Source organism: Nicotiana tomentosiformis, chromosome 2 (genome assembly GCF_000390325.3).
Source record: "Nicotiana tomentosiformis chromosome 2, ASM39032v3, whole genome shotgun sequence".
In the NCBI taxonomy this organism is placed as follows: domain Eukaryota; kingdom Viridiplantae; phylum Streptophyta; class Magnoliopsida; order Solanales; family Solanaceae; genus Nicotiana; species Nicotiana tomentosiformis.
In genome coordinates, this window is record NC_090813.1 from 8,872,804 (window position 1) to 8,895,997 (window position 23,194).

Sequence of the window (23,194 nt, forward strand, 5' to 3'; positions counted from 1 at the left end):
TGTCATAATACCTACAAAACAAATACCACTATCAGTACAAGGTGGGATGTGTGAACCAATAGCAGTTACTCAGACTTCACCCGCACAATTGGTCACAAATTACATTCACGAACTCACTGTGGCATTTAAACAAACACTTGATGTGCAAATTCACCCTAAATTCCCCAAACACCCAATTATACCTCAATTCCACCACAATCTTAACAATGTCTAATCCAACCCAACAAAATAAAATTCTACTATCCTCACATACCAACAAGTATACTTAGTAATACAAAGCAAAGAAAAGAATAACAATGACTTCTACTACCATACAATTAAAAGAGAAAAAAAAAATCGAAAAAACTAAAACAAAATAAAAACCGAAGGAAAAGGAAAAAAGAAGCCATGGCACTTACCTGAAGAAGCTTGTGAGGAATAGAGATTGGGGGGTGATTGAGTAGGGAAGAGGAGGAAAGGGAGGTAGGTTTTTGCTTTTGAAATTGGGGAGAAGAGAGGGTTTTAGGCGTGTGTTTGTTGTGAGAGAGGGAAGGGTTTGTTTTGTTGTTATTCAGATTTTAGGGGAGGAGTAGGGGGGGTCGGTTATTAGTAAGGGAGAAAAACAAAATTAAAATTAACTAATGAAATAACCTAAAAATGGCGCCCAGTGCGCGGTCCATGCGCGGCCGCGCACGTGGGGCAGTGGAGGTCGAAATATGCGTGGTCCATGTGCGGTCAGTATGCGGCCACGCATGTTCAATAGAAGGGGACCGAAAGTGCGCGGCATGTGCACGGCCGCGCACGTTTGTCCTTCGAACTTCCTCCCTTTTTGCCACTTTTTACCTATCTCCGGATGGATTTCTTCACCCCGAGTCCTTCCGTCGCGTACAATTGCATCCCTGCATACTAATAGACCTATCAATACTTTCATTGTTAAAAATCAAATACGAAAAAAATAATAAAAAAGAAAAAATATTGGGTTGCCTCCCAAGAAGCGCCTGATTTAACGTCACGGCACAACGAATTACAACAAAACCATGGGTTGCCTCCCAGGAAGCGCCTGATTTAACGTCGAGGCACGACACATGCTTTCATGATTGCACTTCGCTCAATTATTGGGGCTCTTCCAAAGACATCACAAATTTCTCCCATTTTTCTTCCACCATTCCAAGGTAGTGTTTTAGCCTTTGCCCATTCACTTTAAACCTATTCGTTCCATATTTGGACTCAATTTGTACTGCTCCAGTTGAGAACACTTGCACAACTCTAAATGGTCCTAACCATCTAGATTTCATCTTACCCGGAAATAATCTTAATCTCGAGTTGTATAACAACACTAGATCTTCGGGTTTGAAGTTCCGATCTAGAATATGCTTATCATGCATCATCTTCATCCTTTCTTTGTACAATCTTGCATTCTCGAATGTATGGAACCGGAATTCCTTGAGTTCATGTAGCTCTGTGACTCTACTTGTGCCTGCAGTTTCCATATCCAAGTTCAACTACCGCAATGCCCATAAGGCTTTATGCTCAAGCTCCACCGGAAGTTGGCATACTTTTCCAAACACCAACTTGTATGGAGACATACCAATTGGAGTTTTAAATATTGTGCGGTACGCCCATAATACATCATCCAACTTCTTTGCCCAATCAGTCCTCGTCGCATTCACTGTTTTGGTCAGGACACTTTTGATTTTCCTGTTGGACACTTCCACTTGCCCGCTCTTTTGTGGGTGGTAAGGTGTTGCAACCTTATGGTGAACTCCATACTTTTCTAACAGCCTTGCGAACGCTCTATTGCAAAAATGGGTTCCACCATCACTGATTATAGCTCTCGGAGTGCCAAAATGTGTGAAAATATTTTTCTTTAGAAAGCATGTCACTCCTTTGGCATCATTTGTTGGAAGGGACACAACTTCAACCCATTTGGAGACATAGTCAACTGCTACCATTATGTATTTGTTACCATACGAGCTGACAAATGGTCCCATAAAATCAATCTCCCACATGTCAAATACTTCCACCTCTTGAATTTTAGTCATCGGCATCTCGTGACGGTGAGATATGTTGCCTGTCCTTTGGCACTCATCACAACTTTTCACCCAAGCATGGGCATCCTTGAATAAATTCGGCCAATACAAACCTGACTCCAACACCTTTGTCGTTGTCCGAATTCCTCCAAAGTGCCCACCATATGGTGAAGCATGGCAAGCCTGCAAAACCGAAGATTGATCTTTCTTGGGGATACACCTCCGGATCATGTTATCTATACATATTTTAAAAAGTAAAGGTTCATCCCAGTAATAAGACCGACAATCGCGAAAGAACTTTTTCTTTTGAATCGAAGAGAGTTCATAAGGTACAATACCGCTTGCCAAATAATTAGCAATATCAGCATACCATGGGGTCTCCTCCATTACCGCTGCTAGTAATTGTTCATCCGGGAATGTCTCAGTTATATCTTCAACCTCTGCTTTCTTTTTAGCTCCCTCCAACCTTGAAAGGTGGTCTTCCACTTGGTTATCTGTCCCTTTCCTATCGCGGATCTCCAAATCGAATTCTTATAGCAACAGAACCCAACGGATCAATTATGTCTTTGACTCCTTCTTTTCTATCAAGTACCTTAAGTGATGCATGGTCAATATAAACAATCACTTTTGAACCAATCAAATAAGACCTGAATTTGTCGAATGCAAACACCACAACCAACATCTCTTTCTCAGTCATGATATAATTGAGTTGTGCACCGCTTAGTGTTCTGCTTGCATAGTAAATTGGTGCACCAGTTTGTCCTTTCACTGCCCCAGGGCTGCTCCTATAGCATAATCACTTGCGTCACACATGAGCTCGAACGGCTGCTCCCAGTTGGGTGCAACGATGATTGGTGCAGTCACCAGTCTCTTCTTCAGCTCCTCAAATGCCAACCTGAAATCATCAGATAATACAAAGGGATGATCCTTTTCAAGGAGTTTACATAAGGGGTTAGCAATTTTAGATAAATCTTTTATAAATCGCCTGTAGAATCCGGCGTGCCCAAGGAAATTTCTCACTGCTTTGACCGAAGTGAATGGTGGCAACTTCTCAATCACGTCAACCTTAGCATGGTCAACCTCAATGCCTTTACTGGACACTCGATGCCCCAACACTATACCTTCTTGTATCATAAAATGGCACTTCTCCTAGTTCAGTAGTAAATTTGTCTCCACATATTTTTTAACACTCTTCTTAAATTGTGAAGACAGTCTTCGAATGAATCCCCCACCACTGAGAAATAATCCATAAAGACTTCCATAATATCCTCCACCATATCAGTGAAAATGTCTAACATACACCTCTGAAATGTAGTCGGTGCATTGCACAGGCCAAACGACATTCTCCGAAAGGCAAAAAGGCCATACGTACAAGTAAAGGATGTTTTCTCTCTATATTCAAGGGCTATTGAGATCTGATTGTACCCCGAATATCCATCCAAAAAGCAGAAATGAGACTGCCCAGCCAACCTATCCAACATTTGATCAATGAATGGTAAGGGGAAATGATCTTTCCGGGTGGCTGAGTTCAGTTTTCTATATTCCATGCAAATTCGCCAACCCATGATTGTACGAGTCGAGATCAACTCGTTATTCTTATTTTTCATGACCATCATTCCACCCTTCTTTGGCACACACAGAATTGGGCTAACCCAGTTACTGTCAGAGATGGGGGAAATGATACCCGCATCTAACCACTTGATCACTTCTTTCTTCACCACTTCTTTCATGTTCGGGTTCAGCCTTCTTTGATGTTTTCTTGAAAGTTTGTGCCCTTCTTCCAAGAGAATCTTGTGCATGCAAAAGGCCGGTTTGATACCCTTTATATCTGCCATGGTCCAACCAATAGTAGTCTTACATTCCTGTAACACCTGTAGGAATAATTCTACCTGCACAGCTAACAAACCGGATGAGATAATAACAGGTAAAGTAGAGTTAGGCCCTAAGAAAGTGTACCTGAGGTGACCAGGAAGCGGTTTCAGGTCCAACTATGGTGGCTCCTCTATTGATGGTTTTGCATGTGGTGTTGCCCTTTTATTCTAAGTGCAATGGCTCGAACTGGGGTTCTCTTTTCCAGAACCCTTGACCTTTGAGAGCCATGACCCACTCTGCCAACTCTTCACCATCTACATCTTCCAAATTCATCAAGCAAGCTTCTAATGGATCTCTGACATTAAGGGTCTCATCCTCCTCTTGTAGTATTACATCCACCGCCTCCACTAATGAACAATTTGCAAATTTGCTGGGCCTCCTCATAGATTGTTGAACATTGAATATTATTTTCTCATTATTCAACCTTATTTTTAACTCTTAAGTCTCATAGTGGATCAATGCTCTCCCAGTGGCTAAGAATGGCCTCCCCAAAATTATTGGTATTTCTTCGTCAACTTGACAGTCAAGAATAACGAAGTCGGTAGGAAATACAAACTTCCCCACTTGGACAAGCACATCATCCAAATTCATGTCGTCCGTTTGACTGTGCGATCAGCCAGTTGCAACAACATTGAGGTCGGTCTAGCTCTGCCAATGCCTAATTTTGTGTAGATTGCCAAAGGCATCAAGTTGATATTGGCTCCTAAGTCACACAATGCTTTAGCAAAAGCATAACTTCCAATTGTGCATGGGATACTGAAACTACCGGGATCAGACAATTTTTGAGTCATAGGTCTTGTCACTACAGCGCTGCAAGTTTGAGTTAGAGTTACAGTAGACAGGTCTTGGAAGTCAAATTTTCGAGACATCAGATCCTTCATCATTTTTGCATACCCTGGCATTTCCCTCAAAGCATCTATCAGCGGAATATTCAATTGAATTTGTCTAAGCATTTCCATGAATTTCCTGTATTGATCATCTCTCTTTTGCTTTGCCAACCTTTGAGAGAATGGTGCAGGAGTTAACTTCTGCCCACTGCTTGGTGTCTTTTCTTTATTAGGAGCCTTTTCCACCACCTGTTCTGGAGTTGTTCAAATTCCTTCTCCTTGCCTTTGTCCACTTGTGCCTGTTCAATTACAACTTTTGTGAGCTCCTTTGACTCGTCGGTCTCTAATGTCACTGGAGTAATTGGCACTGCATCTCTCCTAGATTGAGAAACTTCTTGCTCTCTATCTAAATCCCTTCCATTCCTGAGACTCACTGCCATTAGCTGATTTGGGTTCTGCTCTTTTGGATTGATGTTTGTGTCTGCAGGCAACGTTCCTTGTGGGCGATTGTTCACGGCCATAGATAACTAGCCTAATTGAGTTTCGATGCCTTTAATAGCCGAATCATGTGATGCTAACTTTTCTTGCATCTTTCCATTTATCCCAATGAGTTGTTGCAGCATGCCCTTTATTTCTATCATATTACTGTCCTGCTGTTGATGAGGCGGTTGGTAAGCCAATTGTTGTTGGTGTTGCTGATTGTAGCCATGCTGCCTTTGATAAGGCACGACTTGGCCTTGTGATCGTGTTCCCCCTGGAATGGTATTGTATTGTTGCTGGGTTGTTCTGTACTGCTAATTTTGAGGTCCCCATTGCTGTCCACCTTGCCTCTGACCCCCAAAATTATTGACGTAATTCATGTCTTTTCTGAAGCCCTGGTTATCATTCTTTCCACTCTACGAGCAAACATATGACTCATTTATGTAGGGAGGCCTATAGTTATCATTCTTTCCACTCTACGAGCAAACATATGACTCATTTATGTAGGGAGTGCATAGGCCTCTATTTGTTGTATCAACAATGTGCACCTATTTCGTACCCATTTCATCAATTTTCTTTGTCAACAAGCTCATCTGGGTCATGAGAGTGGCTATGTTTTCTGCATTTGTATTGTTTGGGTCAAGAGCAACAGAATGCACTATTGGAGTGAGTGTTGTATCTCTCGTCATCCATCCTGAATTTTGAGCCATCTTGTCAAGAAGAATCTTGCACTCTGTGAATGTTTTGCTCAAGAATGCACCCCAGCTGAAGCATCTACATTGGCCTTCAGACCGTCAACCAAGCCTATATAAAATCTTTGTCCTAGCATCTGATCTGGAATGCCATGGTGTGGACACTTCACTAGCATACCCTTAAACCTCTCCCAGGTTTTCTGTAACATTTCAGTCGGTTTCTGCCTAAATTGCAATATCTCATCAATTTGTCTCGCAGTTTTGTTGGGTGGATAGAACTTGTTTAAGAACTGCTTGACTAGTTCCTCCCAAGTAGCAATGGAGTTTATTGGGAGCGAATTTAGCCAAGTTTGAGCCTCCCCAATCACTGAGAATGGGAACAGTAATAATTTGATTTCTTCAGGAGTCACATTCGACTGTCTTTGAGTGACAGAAATTGATAAAAAGTTCTTCAAATGTTGTTGTGGGTCTTCAATGTACGAACCAGAGAACAAACCTTTCTTCTGTAGCAAGTGCAGCATGTTGTTGGTAATCTGAAACATCTCCGCTTGTATCGGAGGGACTGCAATTATGGTGGCCAGGTTATCAGCAGTTGGTTGCGCCCAATCATATAGAGCAGCTTCCGGCACAAGAGGTGCTACCACTCCGATGTTTGGGTCAACTCGATCATTCCTATTATTCTCGTTGACGTTCTCGACGTCGTCCATTTCAATTTCGAATTGTTCGCCTTGTTTTATCTGTTTGCCCTTCTTGTTAGCCCGATTCAATGCACTGAATGCTTTCTCGGGATCGGAGAGTCCTTCAAAAAGTTCACCAGTTGGAGATTCTAGGCATGCACCTGAGTCACAGAAGAGTTCAAACGTGAGAATTTCAATGGAAATATTTTTTTAACACCACAGAAAATTGATCTAAACTAAAAATTCTAACAATTATTCCAAGTTGTAATAAATAACACCGTTAGTTCCCCGGCAACGGCACCAAAATTTGATCACGCCCAACCATTCCTTATAAAAAGGACTAAGCGGTCGCTGCAAAAATAATCCGGTTCAAGAGTCCGGAGTCGAATCCCACAGGGAACTAACCTATTTGCTACAACCTTTAGTATCGCTAATGATAAGCTCAGACAATTTTTAAAGTTTGAGATTTTATTTGATAATTAATAGAAATTATTTAACTAAGGAAACAATGACAATAAAAACTATCAATAAGCAAGAATGAAGTTGAATTCAAGGGTAAAAGAATCTAGGGTTATTGATTTCCCCAATTGTCGGATTAATTCCTGACATGTTAGCTATAATCTCGTCGTAACACTTTATAAAGATGATGAGTTCTTTCTTACCGTACTTATCTCTCGATCAATTACGATAATTTACTAGAAGTATTCTCTCAAACTACTCTAGTTGACAATTTGTACAACTCATAAATATCACACCAAAGCTTCGTTATCTCTAATCCTGCTTTTAAATTCAAGTAATTAATCTATTAACTTACTCGAAAGTAGCATTGTTCAACAACAATCTAATCAAGTGTTCTTTCTTAAGCAACACTAGACAACTAGACACGATTAATCAAGGGCCCTTTCAATTAATCACAAGAAACACATAGTTGAACAATTATAGAGTAAAAACAGCTCAATTATATCAAAACGTAATCAAGACTTCATCCAATAATTAGTTCCATCAACCCTAGATGATGAGTTTAGCTACTCATACTACTATGCAAGATTACAATATAAAAAGTCATAACCAACAATGGAATTAAGAAGAAGAAGATGAAAAACTCGTAGGAGAATTCTCCGTCTTGCTCCTTTTGTGTTCTTGCCTCCAAAGTTCTTCTAAAAACAGAGATACCCTCTTTATGGGCGAGCTGGACTTCATATAGGTCAAGGTTATTCGCCTCTCAAATTATAAAATTGACCTTGGATGATTTTTCTCGGAAGCACGTGCGCGGACGCGCATCGACCGCGCATCGACTGCGCACTTTGGCCAGTTTCTGCCTAATATGCGCGGCCGCGCATCGACTGCGCACCTGGAGGATTTTCTGCAGCATGTTTTTCTTTCTTCTTTCTAAGCGCGCTAACTTCCAATTAGCCTTCAATGCTCCATATTAGTTCAGAAACACTCTTTAACGTCCCCATAGACCGGAATTGCTCCTGCAAAGCATAAAGTTCTTAATTAGAGCAATTTGTTATCATTTAAACATTCAAATATTAATAAAGTGCAGTTAAGTTAGAGTGCAAATAGTAGCTAAACTACATAATTATAGCCTACTATCAGCTTCTTCTCCTCAAAAGCACTTTTTTGCTTCTAAAAGTTTGGCCAAACACCTCAATTTTTGGCTAAAAGCACTTCTGGCAACAAAAAAAATATACTTTTGGCCCAAAAAGAAGCTTGGCCAAAAGGCTAGTAGATTGCTTAGCTTATTCGGAGTCTTGTTGTCCCGAAAAGATGCCATAGAAGTAGTCATCTATGGTGTAATTTGCAGGAGAGCTCAAGCTCATCTTCAAGTAACAGAAATGGAGAAAATCAAGAGCAAAAAAGAAGATGTGAAGAGTCTATCAGACAGCTATTAGACCATCCCAACACCCAAAAAAAGCTTAGCCAAACAGGCTAGTATATTGCTTAGCTTAATCGGAGTCTTGTTGTCCCGAAAAAATGCCATAGAAGCAGTCGTCAATGGTGTAATTTGCAGGAGAGCTCAAGCTCATCTTCAAGTAACAGAAATGGAGAAAATCAAGAGAAAAAAAGATGTGAAGAGTCTATGAGACAGCCATTAGGCCATCCCAACACCCATTGTTAGGGGCTGAGAACGATCATATACGGCACCTTAACCCGAGGGTTGTGTGAGTTGTTAATCATGCTCTGGTCCAATGGACATGACTCATCAACCAGACTTGGTTTCCTGTCTCCTTAGAACTCAAGGATACAGTGGTACGAGCCTATAGAACAGATCTTGTTCAAGTAAGGTCTTGAACATCATCTTCGTCATTCATGTTTATAAATGCCTTCTTTCTGCTGTATATTGCCGATGTGGGACGGTAAGTGTGTCGTTCCTAGTAAAACATGTGGAATTGAGTCTATACTTTGTACAAAAGCTTTATTTTTTAATAAAAATATTCAAAAAATTCATACGAAATTAAAAAAAAAAACAAATTTAATGCTCGATTGTTCTATGCGTGTACATCTTACCTTTTAGTTTAAAGAACTAGACTTATGTTGATAGATTTATCTTCTCTTTTATTTATTAGTTGGATAACAAAAAGGAAATCAGGATGGTAAGATCAAAAGTCAAAGTTTAAGAAAATATGATAGGAGTAAAATATTTTGAATATCCCAAAAAAGACTAGAAATATGCAAAAAAACAATTCCATGGCAAAAAAACAATTTCATGGCTACTAAGTGGTACTTTATATGATATTAATCTTATAAATTTCACACACAAAGTATATACTTTAATTGTTCTATATTAATTTAAATTGTATAGTTAATATTTGTACAGATAATTAGTCGGACACCTATGCTCTCAAAAGTTCTCTCTTTAAACGTAAATTTCTTCTCATTATGCAAATTTTAAGAATTTTGTTTCCTATAAAGTAGTAGTAGTAGTAGTATGAAATTTGATAATCAATAATTGAAGCTAAAATCATCTAACTTTAGTATAAATTACCTACAGAATATAATGAGTAATTTGACTATGATATAAAGCATAAATTAATCAAATAAATCTTATAATAAATATTTTATATGATTTCCTTAATGAGCATAAAAAAAATTAAAAAGATATTTATTTTAGATATGAGGTAATATTAAATGTGAACCTAATTGTAGTTGCATTAGATAACTTGACCCAAAAGAAGATTGTTATTGCTTATAAGTTAAATAAAAATTTTATAACTCCTGCCAATTCGCACAACATGATCATCAAACAAGCTCTTTTTAAATTTTAATTTTCAAGTAATAGTTGGGACCAATAAAATTATAATTTTTTAATGACTTTAGGTATTTTAAGAATAACTTTAGTATCCTTTGGAGATGAACTCGATCTAACACTACCATACGACACTAGTATTTAGGTAATAGTATTATTGGGCCAATGCACAACATGGGCTACCCCCTACTATATCATAAAGATATGTTCAAGTTTTTTGAAAGACTTAAGGGAAAAATCTCGTAAACACTTTGAAACATCAAAGTATGACATGAAATGAATGGTATTCTAGGTTTGAGCTCTACTAATAGAGAAATTCCGGATATTAAACGGTTAAAAATATTGAAAAGGAGATTGAGAAATTTAAAAAATTAAAATTTAATATTTTCATATTGAGTAATTTTTACCATTTTAAAGAAATAAATACTTTTGGTAAAGCCTCTTCGTCCCAATCAGAATCTATACTATATTAAAAGCACGAAGGCCCTTAGCGAAATATCGTTCGTCTTTTTTACCCTAAAATTGGACAAAATAGTAATTTGCTTATCTTCCTAATATTTAGGACTTCTAAATCAACTAAAATTTTATTTATTATATCTTTCCTTATACATATATATTGAATAACTCACCACACTGCGAAAATATTGTAAGGAAAGGATTCAGTGGCAATAATGATAAAAGAATAGTACAATTAAAGTGAGTGTTCAAGCTAAGTGATTTTTGCCAAACAAATTAAAATACTCTTAGTGGAAAGGAAAATTGATAACGTAGATTTATGGAAATAATCCGCCTATTCTATTTCTTTTTTTCCTAAATATTAGAAAAAGTATAGTTATAGTTGTGTCATAATTAAATTAAATAATTTATATAAGGTAAAATTTTAATTAATTTTAAAGTTTTTTTTCTACAGAATTCAAATAAGGAAAGATATAATAATTAAAATTTTAGTTAATTTAGAAATCCTAAATATTAGGAAGATAAATAAATTACTATTTTGTCAAATATAAAATATATTTTTAAAGGGTAAAAAAGGCGAACGACATTATATAAATATTATACAATTGATAAAGAGAATAATATAGTGTTCGAGTAGGAAAAAAGTTCGAAAATAATTCGCATCTTCATACTATCTTAAAAGCATGAAATCTCAACAAATAATTAAGTCTTTGAATTTATAAATTAGCAAAAAAAACATCAATTCAATAATTTTCAAAATCATTATGTAAGTAAAATTATTTATCAAGTTGATAAAACTTTTAAGGTACATATTTTTATTTTCACTAGAAAAGCATCGGCCATGAATGAAATAAGAAAATAGAGCAAAATCCATTATAATATAGTATTAAAAATTAAATTGCTAAACATGCTAAGTTGAAGCATTAAGGATGTAACATAAGACAAAAGATATTCAAAATAAGTGTGTTATCATTTTTCTTTCTTTTATATTCATTCCAATAAATGATAATTTCCTATAATTTTTAATGTAGTATTATATATTTTTGTAATTCAATATTAGTTACTTAAAACTTTTATTGTTATTTATTAACATTTTTCTATGAGGAGTTCTACCTCATCACTCACAAATTTCTAAAATACCAAAAGATTCAAATTCTTTAATTTATTTTGTTGTGTTTGAATAATTGTGGTAAAAATATTTTTTGTGTTATTTGCTTATAGTGTTTGGTAACAAAGATAACAATAATTTTTATAAGATATTTCACGCCTCATAAATCATAACAAGGGCATATAAAAACTTATGTGGAATAGGATTTTTTTATTTTATTGAACTAGCTTAGTGAGATTAAAATTCGTTATTTTAGTAACTTACATTTCTTTCTTTAGCAGTGATCTATGGTGAAATTTGCAGGAGGGATTCAGCTCAACTTCAAGTGACAGAAATGGAGAACATCAAGAGCAAAAAAAAGGAATTGTAGTCTGTCAGACAGCCATTAGACCATCCCAACACCCATGGTTAGGGGGCTGAGAACGATCATCTACGGCACCATAACCCGAGGGCCGTGGGAGCTGTTAATCACGCTCTGGTCCAATGGCCATGTCTCATCAACCAGACTTGGTTTCCTGTCTCCTTAGAACTCAAGGATACAGTGGTACGAGCCTATAGAACAGATCCTGTTCAAGTAAGGTCGTGAACTTCATCTTCGTCATCTGTGCTTGTAAATGCCTTTTCTGTGCTTTATATTGCCGATGAGGGACAGAGAGAGTGTCGTTCTGCAGTGCAAGAAGTGGAATTGAGTCAGCTTTCATATGCGAAGATTAACAGGTTTGCTTTTACAACTATCATGAAATGAAAGCAGGCCGTTTGATGTTAACAATTTGTATAGGGTTATGGAACATTGGAAGATTTCAGAAATTCCACAAGACGGGAAATTGACGAAAGTAGGTGTTAAATGGGTTTGTTTGATGATTTTGCTTTTTAATTTTATTTTATTTTAAGCTGGAAGTTTGCTATGACGAAGATCAGAAACCTAGCCAGTTGTTGTCCTTTTGATCTCTCCAATCAACTAGAACTATAAAACATTTGTAATTTTTTCTATGCCAGGACTATTTGAGGCCAAATAAGAAGGAAAAAAGTAAAAGGAGAAAAAATTATAAAGGAAAAAAGAAGCTCTGGTTACAAAATCCACAGCAGAAAAAAGAAGCTACTACTTGAGAGTTCATGCTGCATAAAATATGATGAAATGCCTCCTATTAGGGCAGTTATCACACCCCTGGAGGCAAGAGTTAAAGGCTTAAAGTGTGCCCAATTAGAGGTACATACAACTTTAGCGCTTTGCATTTGTTTGAGGAATTGCATGTGCTACCTTGTTTAAGTTTAGTAAAGGTGATTCTTCTTATCTTATATCCATGACTGTTTGGAGGATGGGTTACAAATGCAGGACGACAATAAAGCTCTAGATCAACTTACATCTAAAGAAGCTGTTGTACTGGAGGCAGAACGACTCAACGAACTATTAATTATATGGCATTGGCAAGCCTGCAAAGACAAACCAAGATCTGATGAAACAGAGAGCGGTATGCCAGGTTGCTTATGGTCCTTCAGTTTTGTGATACCAATAGGAGCATATTGTCACGGACCCGTTTTCTGGGGACTCCGCGAGGGCAGCAAGATAGCCTGACTACTACTCTTGCTTCAGCCCTTAACAAGAAACAAGCACAAAATCGTGCTTAGGACCAAGGCAATCACCCAAACTCAAAGGTTGGAGGGATAACGAAAATGAAAGACACAAAGATGGGAGGCCAAGGCCAATTTTCGGGGTTTATCTCATATACAAAAGAAGGAAATACAAGTAAAGAGATCTGTCTTCTAACAAGACTTATGTATCCTATTTATACAGAAAAATGCCCACAAGCAACTAAGTTGGTTGTGGGACCGGCCAGCCTGTGATGCACTGCTCTATGCTGGATTCCTGGAAGATGTTGGCAGTCCAGGTGCAAGCTGACTTGTCCAGCTGCTGTGGTGCCTTTCTTGCTGGCGGGATTTGCTCCCATTCTCCTCCAGACAGGATGTGGCCCTACCTAGCGGCGCAGCACTTGACTTTGCTGGCGGAAAGTAGCCTCTATGAGGGCCCGGACAGCCTGTTGGATTGTTGCCTCCATGTGCAAAGACCTTCTGGTCTTTGCCAGCCCAGTTTGGCTCGTTTGGCAGTCCTTTAGGCGGCGAATTTGGGCGAAAAATATGCGGGTCGGAACACTCTCCCCCACTTGAAATGGCGACGACCTCGGCGCCACAACGATTCAAGTAGTCGTGAACTTGATCTTTGAACGGCCATAATGTCTCATATTTTTCCCATGTCGCCCCTTCCGTCGGTTGCCCCTTCCATCGGACAAGAAATTGGGCGCTTGAATTGCCCCAACCTACTCCTTGTATTACCCGATGCTTGATAATGGTCTCGACCTTTTTGTCGACGACCGAAGAACTTGTGAAAACTGTTGGTCGCCTGGATTGCCTCCGCTCCTTATCACCCTTGTCTCTACAAGGTGCCTGTAACGGATCGACATGCTTCGACCCAAGTAGCTTTCCACGTTGCTTCCTTGATTCCCCCAACTTTGGAGGTGCCATGTACGGACCCTTGGCAGGTGGCTTCGTCCACACAATTAAGTCCTTACCCTTAAGGACCCGTTGTTCCGAAGGAGTCAAGGCTTTGTCCCTCTTGACCTCCTTAGTCCCTGTCCCGACTGCCAACCCCGGTGCTCCCTTTTCCTTGAAGCCTTTTACGGTTTGAATTGCGGACAGCAAACTAACAACTTGTGGTACCCGAACTGCCTGCACCACACATGGACCCCTTGGGTCATATATGTAAATCTGGTTGAGAAATGGGCAGATGAATGCCTTCACTGCATCCCAATAATCTAGCCCCAGAACCAGATCAAACACGTCCAGGGAAGCGACAAAGAAACTCACGTTTCCCTGCCAAGCTCCTAAGTTGAGCTGCACATTGCGGGCGATCCCTTTCACGTTGGTGGGTTTGGCGTTTACCGTCTTCAGTACAGAACTGCTAGGACCGAACACAAGGCCAAGTGACTTAGCCTTTGCTTCGGACACAAAATTGTGTGTCGCGCCGGTGTCTACCATGATGCGGACTGATTGTCCGTTTAATTGAGCATCCACAAACAGTGATCCTGGTTCTCCTGACTGACGCTCCTTGTCAATCACATCGTTGCCTAAAGCGTGAACCAGTTTGACAATGTCATGCTTCCCCTGGGCGACCTGCTTCAAAGCAGGCTTTTCGGCAACTACTGCGCCCAGTACCATGTTGCCAAGATGAGCTATGTGCGGCGGTTGTTCTCTGGCTTGTTCACCCGCTTGAAATCTTTCCTCTGTAAGCTTCCGCTCGGCCACGATTATGGCGCCGAGTTTCTTCAAAGAAGGACAATTTTTGCAAGTATGACCAGGGTCCTTGCAGATGTAACAACTTTGGGGGGACTAGCATCCTTCCTCCTTTGGTTGTACCGATTGCGCCAAGGCGCCTGATTGCCTTGTTCTCTGGAATCGCGGTCTGGGGCAGCAACTTGTTTGCCCCTATCCTGATATCCATGGTCTCCATCCGTCTGGAAGTTGGTGTCCCTCGCCTTAGTGGGTTCTGTCCCATAATCATTTAAGGACTCTGCAACCGCAATAGCTTCATCGACGTCTTTGACTTGACGTCGCTGCAATTCCTGTCTTGCCCAGTCTTGAAGACCATCGATGAAAGTGAATAACAAGTCATCGCTTGCCAAGTTTGGAATCTGCAGAATGAGTTTTGTGAAATTTTTCACGTACTCATTTATGGAAGTTGTTTGCCTGAGCTCTCTCAACTTCCTACGTGCCTCATTGACAACGTTTTGTGGGTAAAACTGGCGCTTCAGTTCGAACTTGAACTGATCCCAGCTATTGATGGAGCAAGTTCCCTTCTCCATGTCGGCCTTCTTCCGTCTCCACCAAAGCATGGCGGTCTCGGCAAGATACATCGTTGCTGCACGGACCTTGGCAGCCTCATCAACGATGTAAAGGTGCTCAAAGTAGTCTTCCATCTTCCAGATGAAGTTCTCTACCTCTTGAGCGTCTCGTTCGCCCCTAAACTCCCTCGGTTTTGGGCCCTCGATCTTGGTTTCCCGCACTGTCACATGACCCGTGCCACTGGCTAACTCTACTGCCTTCAGTTGCTTCTTTAGGAGCTCAATCTCCCCGTGCAATGCTGATACAGCCTCGGTCAGCTTCAGCTCAAGGTTGGTCAGTCCTTCCCTGTGCTCGAAAGTTGCTTGATCTATCGACTCTTTGACTTCGTCAAGTCCATCTAGGGTCGTAGACTCCAGTGCTTGGAAGTTATGCAGGACTTCCCCCATGTGCTGGTTTAGAGCATCTAAACTAGCTTCAGTGAGGCCCATTCTCACGTTTAAAGGATCTGAGACAGAAGCCTCACGATCATCACCAAGTCTAACCTGTTGTGGGGGCGGCGGTAAAGCTGGCGCCTCACTTGTTACGGCTATGGTGGGATCTCGAACTTTGCTTGTTCCTCTCTTCTTTGGTTTCTGCCTCTTTGTTGGTGACTCGTCTCTGCCACGATTGTTGTCTAAATTTGCGATATCTCCATCATTTGCCATGGTTAAGTAACCTTTGCTCTGATACCACTTGTCACGGACCCGTTTTCTGGGGACTCCGCGAGGGCAGCAAGATAGCCTGACTACTACTCTTGCTTCAGCCCTTAACAAGAAACAAGCACAAAATCGTGCTTAGGACCAAGGCAATCACCCAAACTCAAAGGTTGGAGGGATAACGAAAATGAAAGACACAAAGATGGGAGGCCAAGGCCAATTTTCGGGGTTTATCTCATATACAAAAGAAGGAAATACAAGTAAAGAGATCTGTCTTCTAACAAGACTTATGTATCCTATTTATACAGAAAAATGCCCACAAGCAACTAAGTTGGTTGTGGGACCGGCCAGCCTGTGATGCACTGCTCTATGCTGGATTCCTGGAAGATGTTGGCAGTCCAGGTGCAAGCTGACTTGTCCAGCTGCTGTGGTGCCTTTCTTGCTGGCGGGATTTGCTCCCATTCTCCTCCAGACAGGATGTGGCCCTACCTAGCGGCGCAGCACTTGACTTTGCTGGCGGAAAGTAGCCTCTATGAGGGCCCGGACAGCCTGTTGGATTGTTACCTCCATGTGCAAAGACCTTCTGGTCTTTGCCAGCCCAGTTTGGCTCGTTTGGCAGTCCTTTAGGCGGCGAATTTGGGCGAAAAATATGCGGGTCGGAACAATATTCTCCTGTTAGCTGCCACTATCAAGATTTTCATGTAAGCATCTTGACTCTTTCAGACCCAAATATCGTCTGTGGGGCCCACATCTCGAAACCCAATAAAAGTTACAAAATCCGAAAGCCCATTCAAACACGAGTCTAACCATACAAATTTTACAAAAATCCGACCTCAGCTCAACCTCCAAATCTTCAAATCTTATTTTCAAATCCCTAAGTTCAAACCCCCGATTTACACCTCAAAAACATGTAATCTAGTCAGATTATTCGATGATAATTCAATATAATGGAGTAGAAATGATCACAAATGACTTGTCTCAAGTTTCCCTTGAATTCTCTCTCAAAATCGCCCCAAAAATCGTGCTTGAAGGTCCAAAAATGGCAAAACTCGGAACCCCCTCTGTTTTTAACATTTTGTCCAGGATTTTCGCATCCGCGGTGATTTCTTCGCACCCGCGGTGATTTCATCGCACCTGCGGTCTTCGCACTCGCGGTGATGTCATCGCGCCTGCATTCTTCGCACCTGCTGTGATTTCTTCGCGCATGTGGTCTTCGCACCCGCGGTGATTTCTTCGCGCCTGCGGTCTTCGCACCCGCGATGATTTCTTCGCGCCTGCGGTGCTTGGCCAGCCCATGCATTTTCCGCTTCCGCAACTAATTCCTCGCATCCGCGAGCTCGTACCTACTGCCCTTTTTTCGCGCAGGTGCGATCACACAAGCAGCCCAGCTACTTCAGCTCCTCCTCCAAATCCAAATTCGATCCGTTAAGCATCTGAAACTCACCCGACCTCGGGACCCCGTCCGAATATACCAACAAGTTCCATAACATAACACGGTCCTACTCGATGCCTCAAATCATATCAAACAACATCAAAATGACGAGTCGCACCTCAAATCAAAATCTATGAACTTTGAACTTTCAAATTCTATTTCTTGTGCCGAAACATATCAAATCAATCCGGAATGATTTTAAATTTTGCACACAAATCATAAATGACATAACAAAGCTATTCCAAATTTTCAGAATCAGATTTCGACCCCGATATTGGAAAGTTAACTCCCCGGTCAAACTTCCAAACTTAACTTTTTATTTTAACCATTTCAAGCCAAATTCTACTACGGACTTCCAAATAATTTTTCGGACACGCTCCTAAGTCCAAAATCACCATACGGAGCTATTGGAATCATCAAAACTCTATTCCGGTGTCGTTTATACATAAATCACCATCCGGTCAACTATTTCAACTTAAGCTTCCAACATGAAATTTATTCTTCCAAGCTAACTCTAAAATACCATAAAATCAAAACCGACAATTCACACAAGTAATAATATCTCGTAGGAAGTTATGCAAGACTTTAAATAGTTGAAAGGAGCGTAGATGCTCAAAACGACCGGTTGGGTCGTTACAATCTTCCCCACTTAAATATACGTTCGTCCTCGAACGTACCATGAGTTGTTTTCAAGCCACCAAATCACTATTCCATCTTATCACGCACGTACCCCGGGGTGATCTCACATCACCCTATTCTATATAGGCCTGACCACACAACATAAATGGAAATTATTAATTTAACCTTAGCCCAAAAACCATGGAGCCAAATTTCTAACATCCAGAATTCTTTTCAATACCCAAATCTCACATCTACACACTGTATAAGTATGAACAAGCTGTATCCAGCCATAACCATAGTCCCAGATATAATCACTTTCTATGCCGACCTACAATATTATCCTCCCAATATACCAGAATCCAACCCGATAGTAACCATTCTAGGTCCAATGAACTTATTTTATCAAACACCACTATTCCATATACATGCCACACCAATATTTCTCAAACCAAAAACTGGGCAATCTATGCACTCAAAAATGGAAAAATATCTCAAAGAAGAGAACCGTATAGTAAGTTCAACAAGGACCGCCACAACTGTAATGCTATAAGCTCATTATATATAGTATAACCAAGACACACAAATTTAATAACAGTAACCAGCTCTTCTAGAGATCACATTAACATCACTCGCACGGACCACTCACGTGCTATAGTATCAATACCTGGATCCGCACGGACAACTCACGTGCCAATAATATAAATATCTCGACCCACACAGATAACTCACGTGCCAATAATATAAATATCTGGACCCGCATGGACAACTCAAGTGCCAAAAATATCAGTACATGGATCCGCATAGACAACTCACATGCCAATAACATAATCCGCCTGGCATGGTCACATGCCTCTAATCCAAGCATTACATACGGGAGCAATCAAATAAGTACACATGAACTATCGTAACTTATCACAACTCCAACACTCGCATCGCTATCACATCTTTCGTGCACGATCATCCCACTAGGAATATTCCCATAATTCCTTCATGCCATATAGCAATAATTTGAATATCAGCAGTTTATCAACTAGGTGGGTACTGCAATATCGATGAACATCCGTAAGTCAAAACACAATGCGCCTTCTGAAATGCGCACCCTTCTCAGGGATTACCGAGCAACTATAACATTCACCTAAATATATATAACACTTACCATTCCATTCAGAATCCGTAATCTTACTTTCAAGAATGAACTACCACCCCGTACATATAAATCTTATCCCGCACACCACACCACATCTATCACGTGAAAAACCCAAGAATCTCATTATAAACTCTGAGTCACTAGCGAATTACATACCCTATTAGTTGGAACTTTTCTCTTGCTTCTTTCCCGGAAGAAATCATAATGCACAACACGTTTTCCCATACCAGTAGAAAATATCCAGTTCCAACCATGGTAGAAACCATCAAGAATACTTTGAAATCCATTCCCACCAATTCAAGCTATCAGAACTAATCTCCTCTATCTCGTCCAAGCCACGCTGGTCACCAAAACCCAAGAATATTGCCACCAAAACATCTATAAAGCCTCCACCTCATTATTATCCAAAAGAACTGAGCATGCCATTACCATACCGGTTTAGCCTACAACCCCATGGTTCTATTTCCTCCGAGGTTCTCCTGGATTACCTTCAAGTTGACATTTCTCCTTATCAGAACACTACTATCCTTAACCAAAGTACACTATAAGACATCCCAACATAAAACCATGTCGTCCTAAGGTCCATAAGTCATCTTATTCTTCTTAAGCACCACAAAAGTACCACAACCGTAACACTCACTTTGAAAATACCTTATTTGAGTCTAAGACCATTTCATTCACCTTCCTGATACCGAAATATAAAATCCAAAATGATATACAAAAATTCCACAAGTCTCGACACCATCCAACTTAAATCTCACATTCCAGCCATAAATAAATCCGCCGAAAATTCTCAATCGTTACATATTAATCTCGAATCCATTAGAACTTTCCCGAGAGTCACCCCCTTTGTTCAAATCCACATTACACCGCCCAAATGGGTCAAAAGACACGTGCCCCATTAGCATAACAACACTCAAAGAAGTAACTCTACTTTAATACCACCTATCAAATTCATACTCCGTACGCACTACATCATTCACGAATAACAACTCACTCACCTCGTGATTTTTATATACCCATAAAGCGAAATATATTCCGTATCCAGAAATTTCTTTACTCAAATCATTCTCGAACTCCACCTCTGCAAGTCATCACTGATTCCCAATTATACTTCAGACCATAACAAAAGAATTTGACACATAACCATGAATTGAATTGTCAATAGCAGGCTCCCCCACTTACATCGAAGCCATAGATTAAAATACTTGATAACTCACAATATCCATACTTTATTACATCCATAATACTGCAGTCAGTTCAACTAAAATTCTTCTCAAGCTCAAGACACACCAACCATAAAATACCTCAATCATCCGCTAATCTCGCATTCATTCTCTTAACACTCAAGTCAACTTTCTCAACCAGATTCAAATTCAAGTCTCAACACATACGCCCCGCTGGCAGAAAAGAAACTCTCTATTTACATCATAAGGAACACACCTACATATTTTGCTCCTCAGGAGATAAGCCACCTGCTTAGTCTCAAATTGGCATCTTTTTTTTACCCTTTCGCAGCCACAATTACTATGAAATCACTTAATCTTTCTGAGCCCAAACTCATTAACCAGACACGAGAATTAAATTTTCCCCAAAAAAATTTAACGTTACGAATCTTTCAAAACATTCATACTCGAGATTGTACGTCACATCAAACGTAAATAAAGCACATAATGGGCCGCACCTGCGCGCTCGCGCCTGCGGACATCCCTTCCGCTTCAGCGCATCTTGCGTATTTGTGAACAGCCTTGCGCATTTGAGGGCATCGCAGATGCGGAACTACCTCGCACCTGCGACCCCAGGTCAACTCTCGACTTCTCGCATCTCTGCTTGCATCTTCGCATGTGCGAGTCCGCTGATGCGCACAAATTCTCTGCACCTGCGGAGACTGCCAAGTCTAGCTCTTCTCGCACCTGCGCCTCCATCTTTGCATGTGCGGCTCGCGCACCTGCGGTCTCTTTTCTACAGGTGCGAAACACCAGAACCAGCAAAGTCACCAAATTTTTCCTAAGTCCAAGTTTCTTCCCGTTAAGCATCCGAAACACGCCCGAGGCCCCCGGGACCTCAACCAAATATACCAACCACTCCTACAACACCCTATGATGTTAGTCGAGCCTTTAAACCATGCCGAACAACACCAAAATCATGAATTAAGCACGGATTCAAACCTAAGAATTTAAAATTTTTAAAATTCTACAAATGACGCCGAACCACATCAATTCTAGTCCGAATGACCTCAAATTTTACACAAAGGTCACAAATGACACTACGAACCTACTGCCACTTTCGGAATGGAATTTCGAGCTCGATATCAAAATTTCCACTATCGGCCGAAATCGCCGAAAAATTAACTTTTGCCAATTCAAGCCTAAATCTACTACAGACCTCCAAAACACATTCCGGACGCGCTCCTAATCTCAAAATCACTCAACGGAGATAACATAGTTGACAGAATTCCATTTCGGATCTGTATTCACACAGTTTCGACTACGGTCTAAACTCTAAGGCTTAAACTCACAACTAGGGACTAAGTGTCCCAAAACTCCCCGAATTCCATAACCAAACATTCCGGCAAAATGCCAAAAGCAAAAACAAATATGGGGAAAGCAGATATTAGGGGATCGGGGCTCAAATTCTCAAAACGACCGGCCGGGTCGTTACAGGCATACCGATCACCATGGAATTACTCCTGTATAGGTGACTCTATTTTTGTAGGGGCCTTTATAAAATGTTCTGATTGTACAATAACGTGGATATTAACCAGATCAATTGGTTAGGAAATTTTATTATGCAAATTTATACGGGACTTATAAGGCTCCATTGCTTCACCCTCAATGACTACGGGTAGGAAAATATAGTTCTGAGTTTAAAGTCGCCAGCTCGACTTATTTTCTACACGATTCTTCATTCAACTAGATTAACTGATGGTTGTTTCTCAAATTGCCCTCCAAAATATAATTTTAGTTTGTGACCATTTACATTAAACTTTGCTCCAACACTGATCTGCTAAATCTCAATAGCACCATATGAAGTAACATTTGTAACATTGTAAGGACCTGTCCATCTGGATTTTAATTTTTCAGGGAATAGCCTGAGTTGGATATTGTAAAGAAGTACCTTATCTCCAATTTTGAAATTCTTTTTTCGGATCAAGTTTTTGTGCCATAGTTTTTATTTTTGAAAAAACCTATATTTACCAACAGAGGTCAAATCAAAGTTTAGTGCTTTCAATGCCCAAAAAGCTTTGTGTTCTAATTCAACTGGCAAATAACAAGCTGTTACAAAGATAAGTCTATATGGGGATGTTCCAATCCGCGTTTGAACGCTATTCAGTAAGCCCATAATGCATTATCTAATTTTAAAGACCAATCTTTCCTAGAAATTCCAAACGTTTTCTCAAGAATTCGTTTTAACTCGCGGTTCGAAACTTCAACTTGTCCTGGAGATTGAGCATGATATGGTGTTCCTGTTTTGTGAGTCACACTATATTTTGATAGCAAAGTATAGAATTGTCTATTCATGAAAAGAGTTCCTTGGTCACTAATGATGACTTGCAGTGTGCCAAATCTAGTAAAAATATTTTTTCTAAGAAAATTGCACACTGTACGAGCATCATTCTTTCTTGTGGGGATAGATTCAACCCATCTTAACACATAATCCACAGTCACAAGAATATATTTAAAAGAGTGAGATGAAGGAAAAGGTCCCATGAAATCTATTCCCCAAATATCAAATATTTCACATACATGTATCGATTGCAATGCCATATCATCTCTTTTAGTGATGTTACCTGTTCTCTGACACCTATTACATTGTGCAACATATGTTCGGGCATCTTTAAAGAGTGTCGGCCAAAAGAATCCAGCTTCCAAAACCTTAAAAATTGTTCGATTTGTTGCATAATGACCTCCAATTGCTCCATCATGGCAGTGATATTAAACTTTGGTCATCTCTTCTTCAGGCACACATCTTCTAATTATATTATCTGCACAAAATTTAAACAAGTAAGGTTCGTTCTACAGATAATACTTTGCATCAGATATAAGTTTTTTCCTTTGTTGGTACGAGAGATCTTGGGATGTCCACTTTCTAAC

General features: G+C 40.0%; 1 protein-coding gene, 2 long non-coding RNA genes and 3 other non-coding genes across 6 annotated transcripts; 2 read left to right on the forward strand and 4 right to left on the reverse strand.

Annotated features, from left to right (window-relative positions):
• Positions 1-4,468: 4,468 nt before the first annotated feature.
• On the reverse strand, positions 4,469-5,229 carry LOC138904313 (uncharacterized). The gene is made up of 2 exons (XM_070192814.1): positions 4,958-5,229; positions 4,469-4,880 (listed from the first exon to the last, which is right to left on the reverse strand). The coding sequence occupies exons 1-2, from the start codon at positions 5,227-5,229 to the stop codon at positions 4,469-4,471; spliced, it is 684 nt and encodes a 227-aa protein (XP_070048915.1).
• A 798-nt stretch (positions 5,230-6,027) lies between these two features.
• Positions 6,028-6,134, forward strand: LOC138906850 (small nucleolar RNA R71). The gene has a single exon (XR_011414498.1). It is a non-coding gene; the product is annotated as a small nucleolar RNA R71 (small nucleolar RNA).
• A 2,501-nt stretch (positions 6,135-8,635) lies between these two features.
• On the reverse strand, positions 8,636-8,850 carry LOC117280112 (small nucleolar RNA U3). Its single transcript, XR_004510572.1, has one exon. It is a non-coding gene; the product is annotated as a small nucleolar RNA U3 (small nucleolar RNA).
• Positions 8,851-11,726: 2,876 nt separating this feature from the next.
• On the reverse strand, positions 11,727-13,608 carry LOC138906367 (uncharacterized). The gene is made up of 2 exons (XR_011413635.1): positions 12,734-13,608; positions 11,727-12,036 (listed from the first exon to the last, which is right to left on the reverse strand). It is a non-coding gene; the product is annotated as an uncharacterized lncRNA (long non-coding RNA).
• Positions 11,740-11,955, reverse strand: LOC138906855 (small nucleolar RNA U3). The gene has a single exon (XR_011414500.1). It is a non-coding gene; the product is annotated as a small nucleolar RNA U3 (small nucleolar RNA).
• LOC138906366 (uncharacterized) lies at positions 12,033-12,793 on the forward strand. The gene is made up of 3 exons (XR_011413634.1): positions 12,033-12,204; positions 12,368-12,578; positions 12,705-12,793. It is a non-coding gene; the product is annotated as an uncharacterized lncRNA (long non-coding RNA).
• Positions 13,609-23,194: the final 9,586 nt, after the last annotated feature.

Coding starts and splice junctions, on each gene's coding strand:
- LOC138904313 (XM_070192814.1), bottom strand. CDS start 5,229: ATGGCCGTGAACAATCGCCCACAAGGAACGTTGCCTGCAGACACAAAC. Junction 4,881..4,957: donor TTTGAACAACTCCAGAACAG/GTGGTGGAAAAG, acceptor ATTCTCTCAAAG/GTTGGCAAAGCAAAAGAGAG.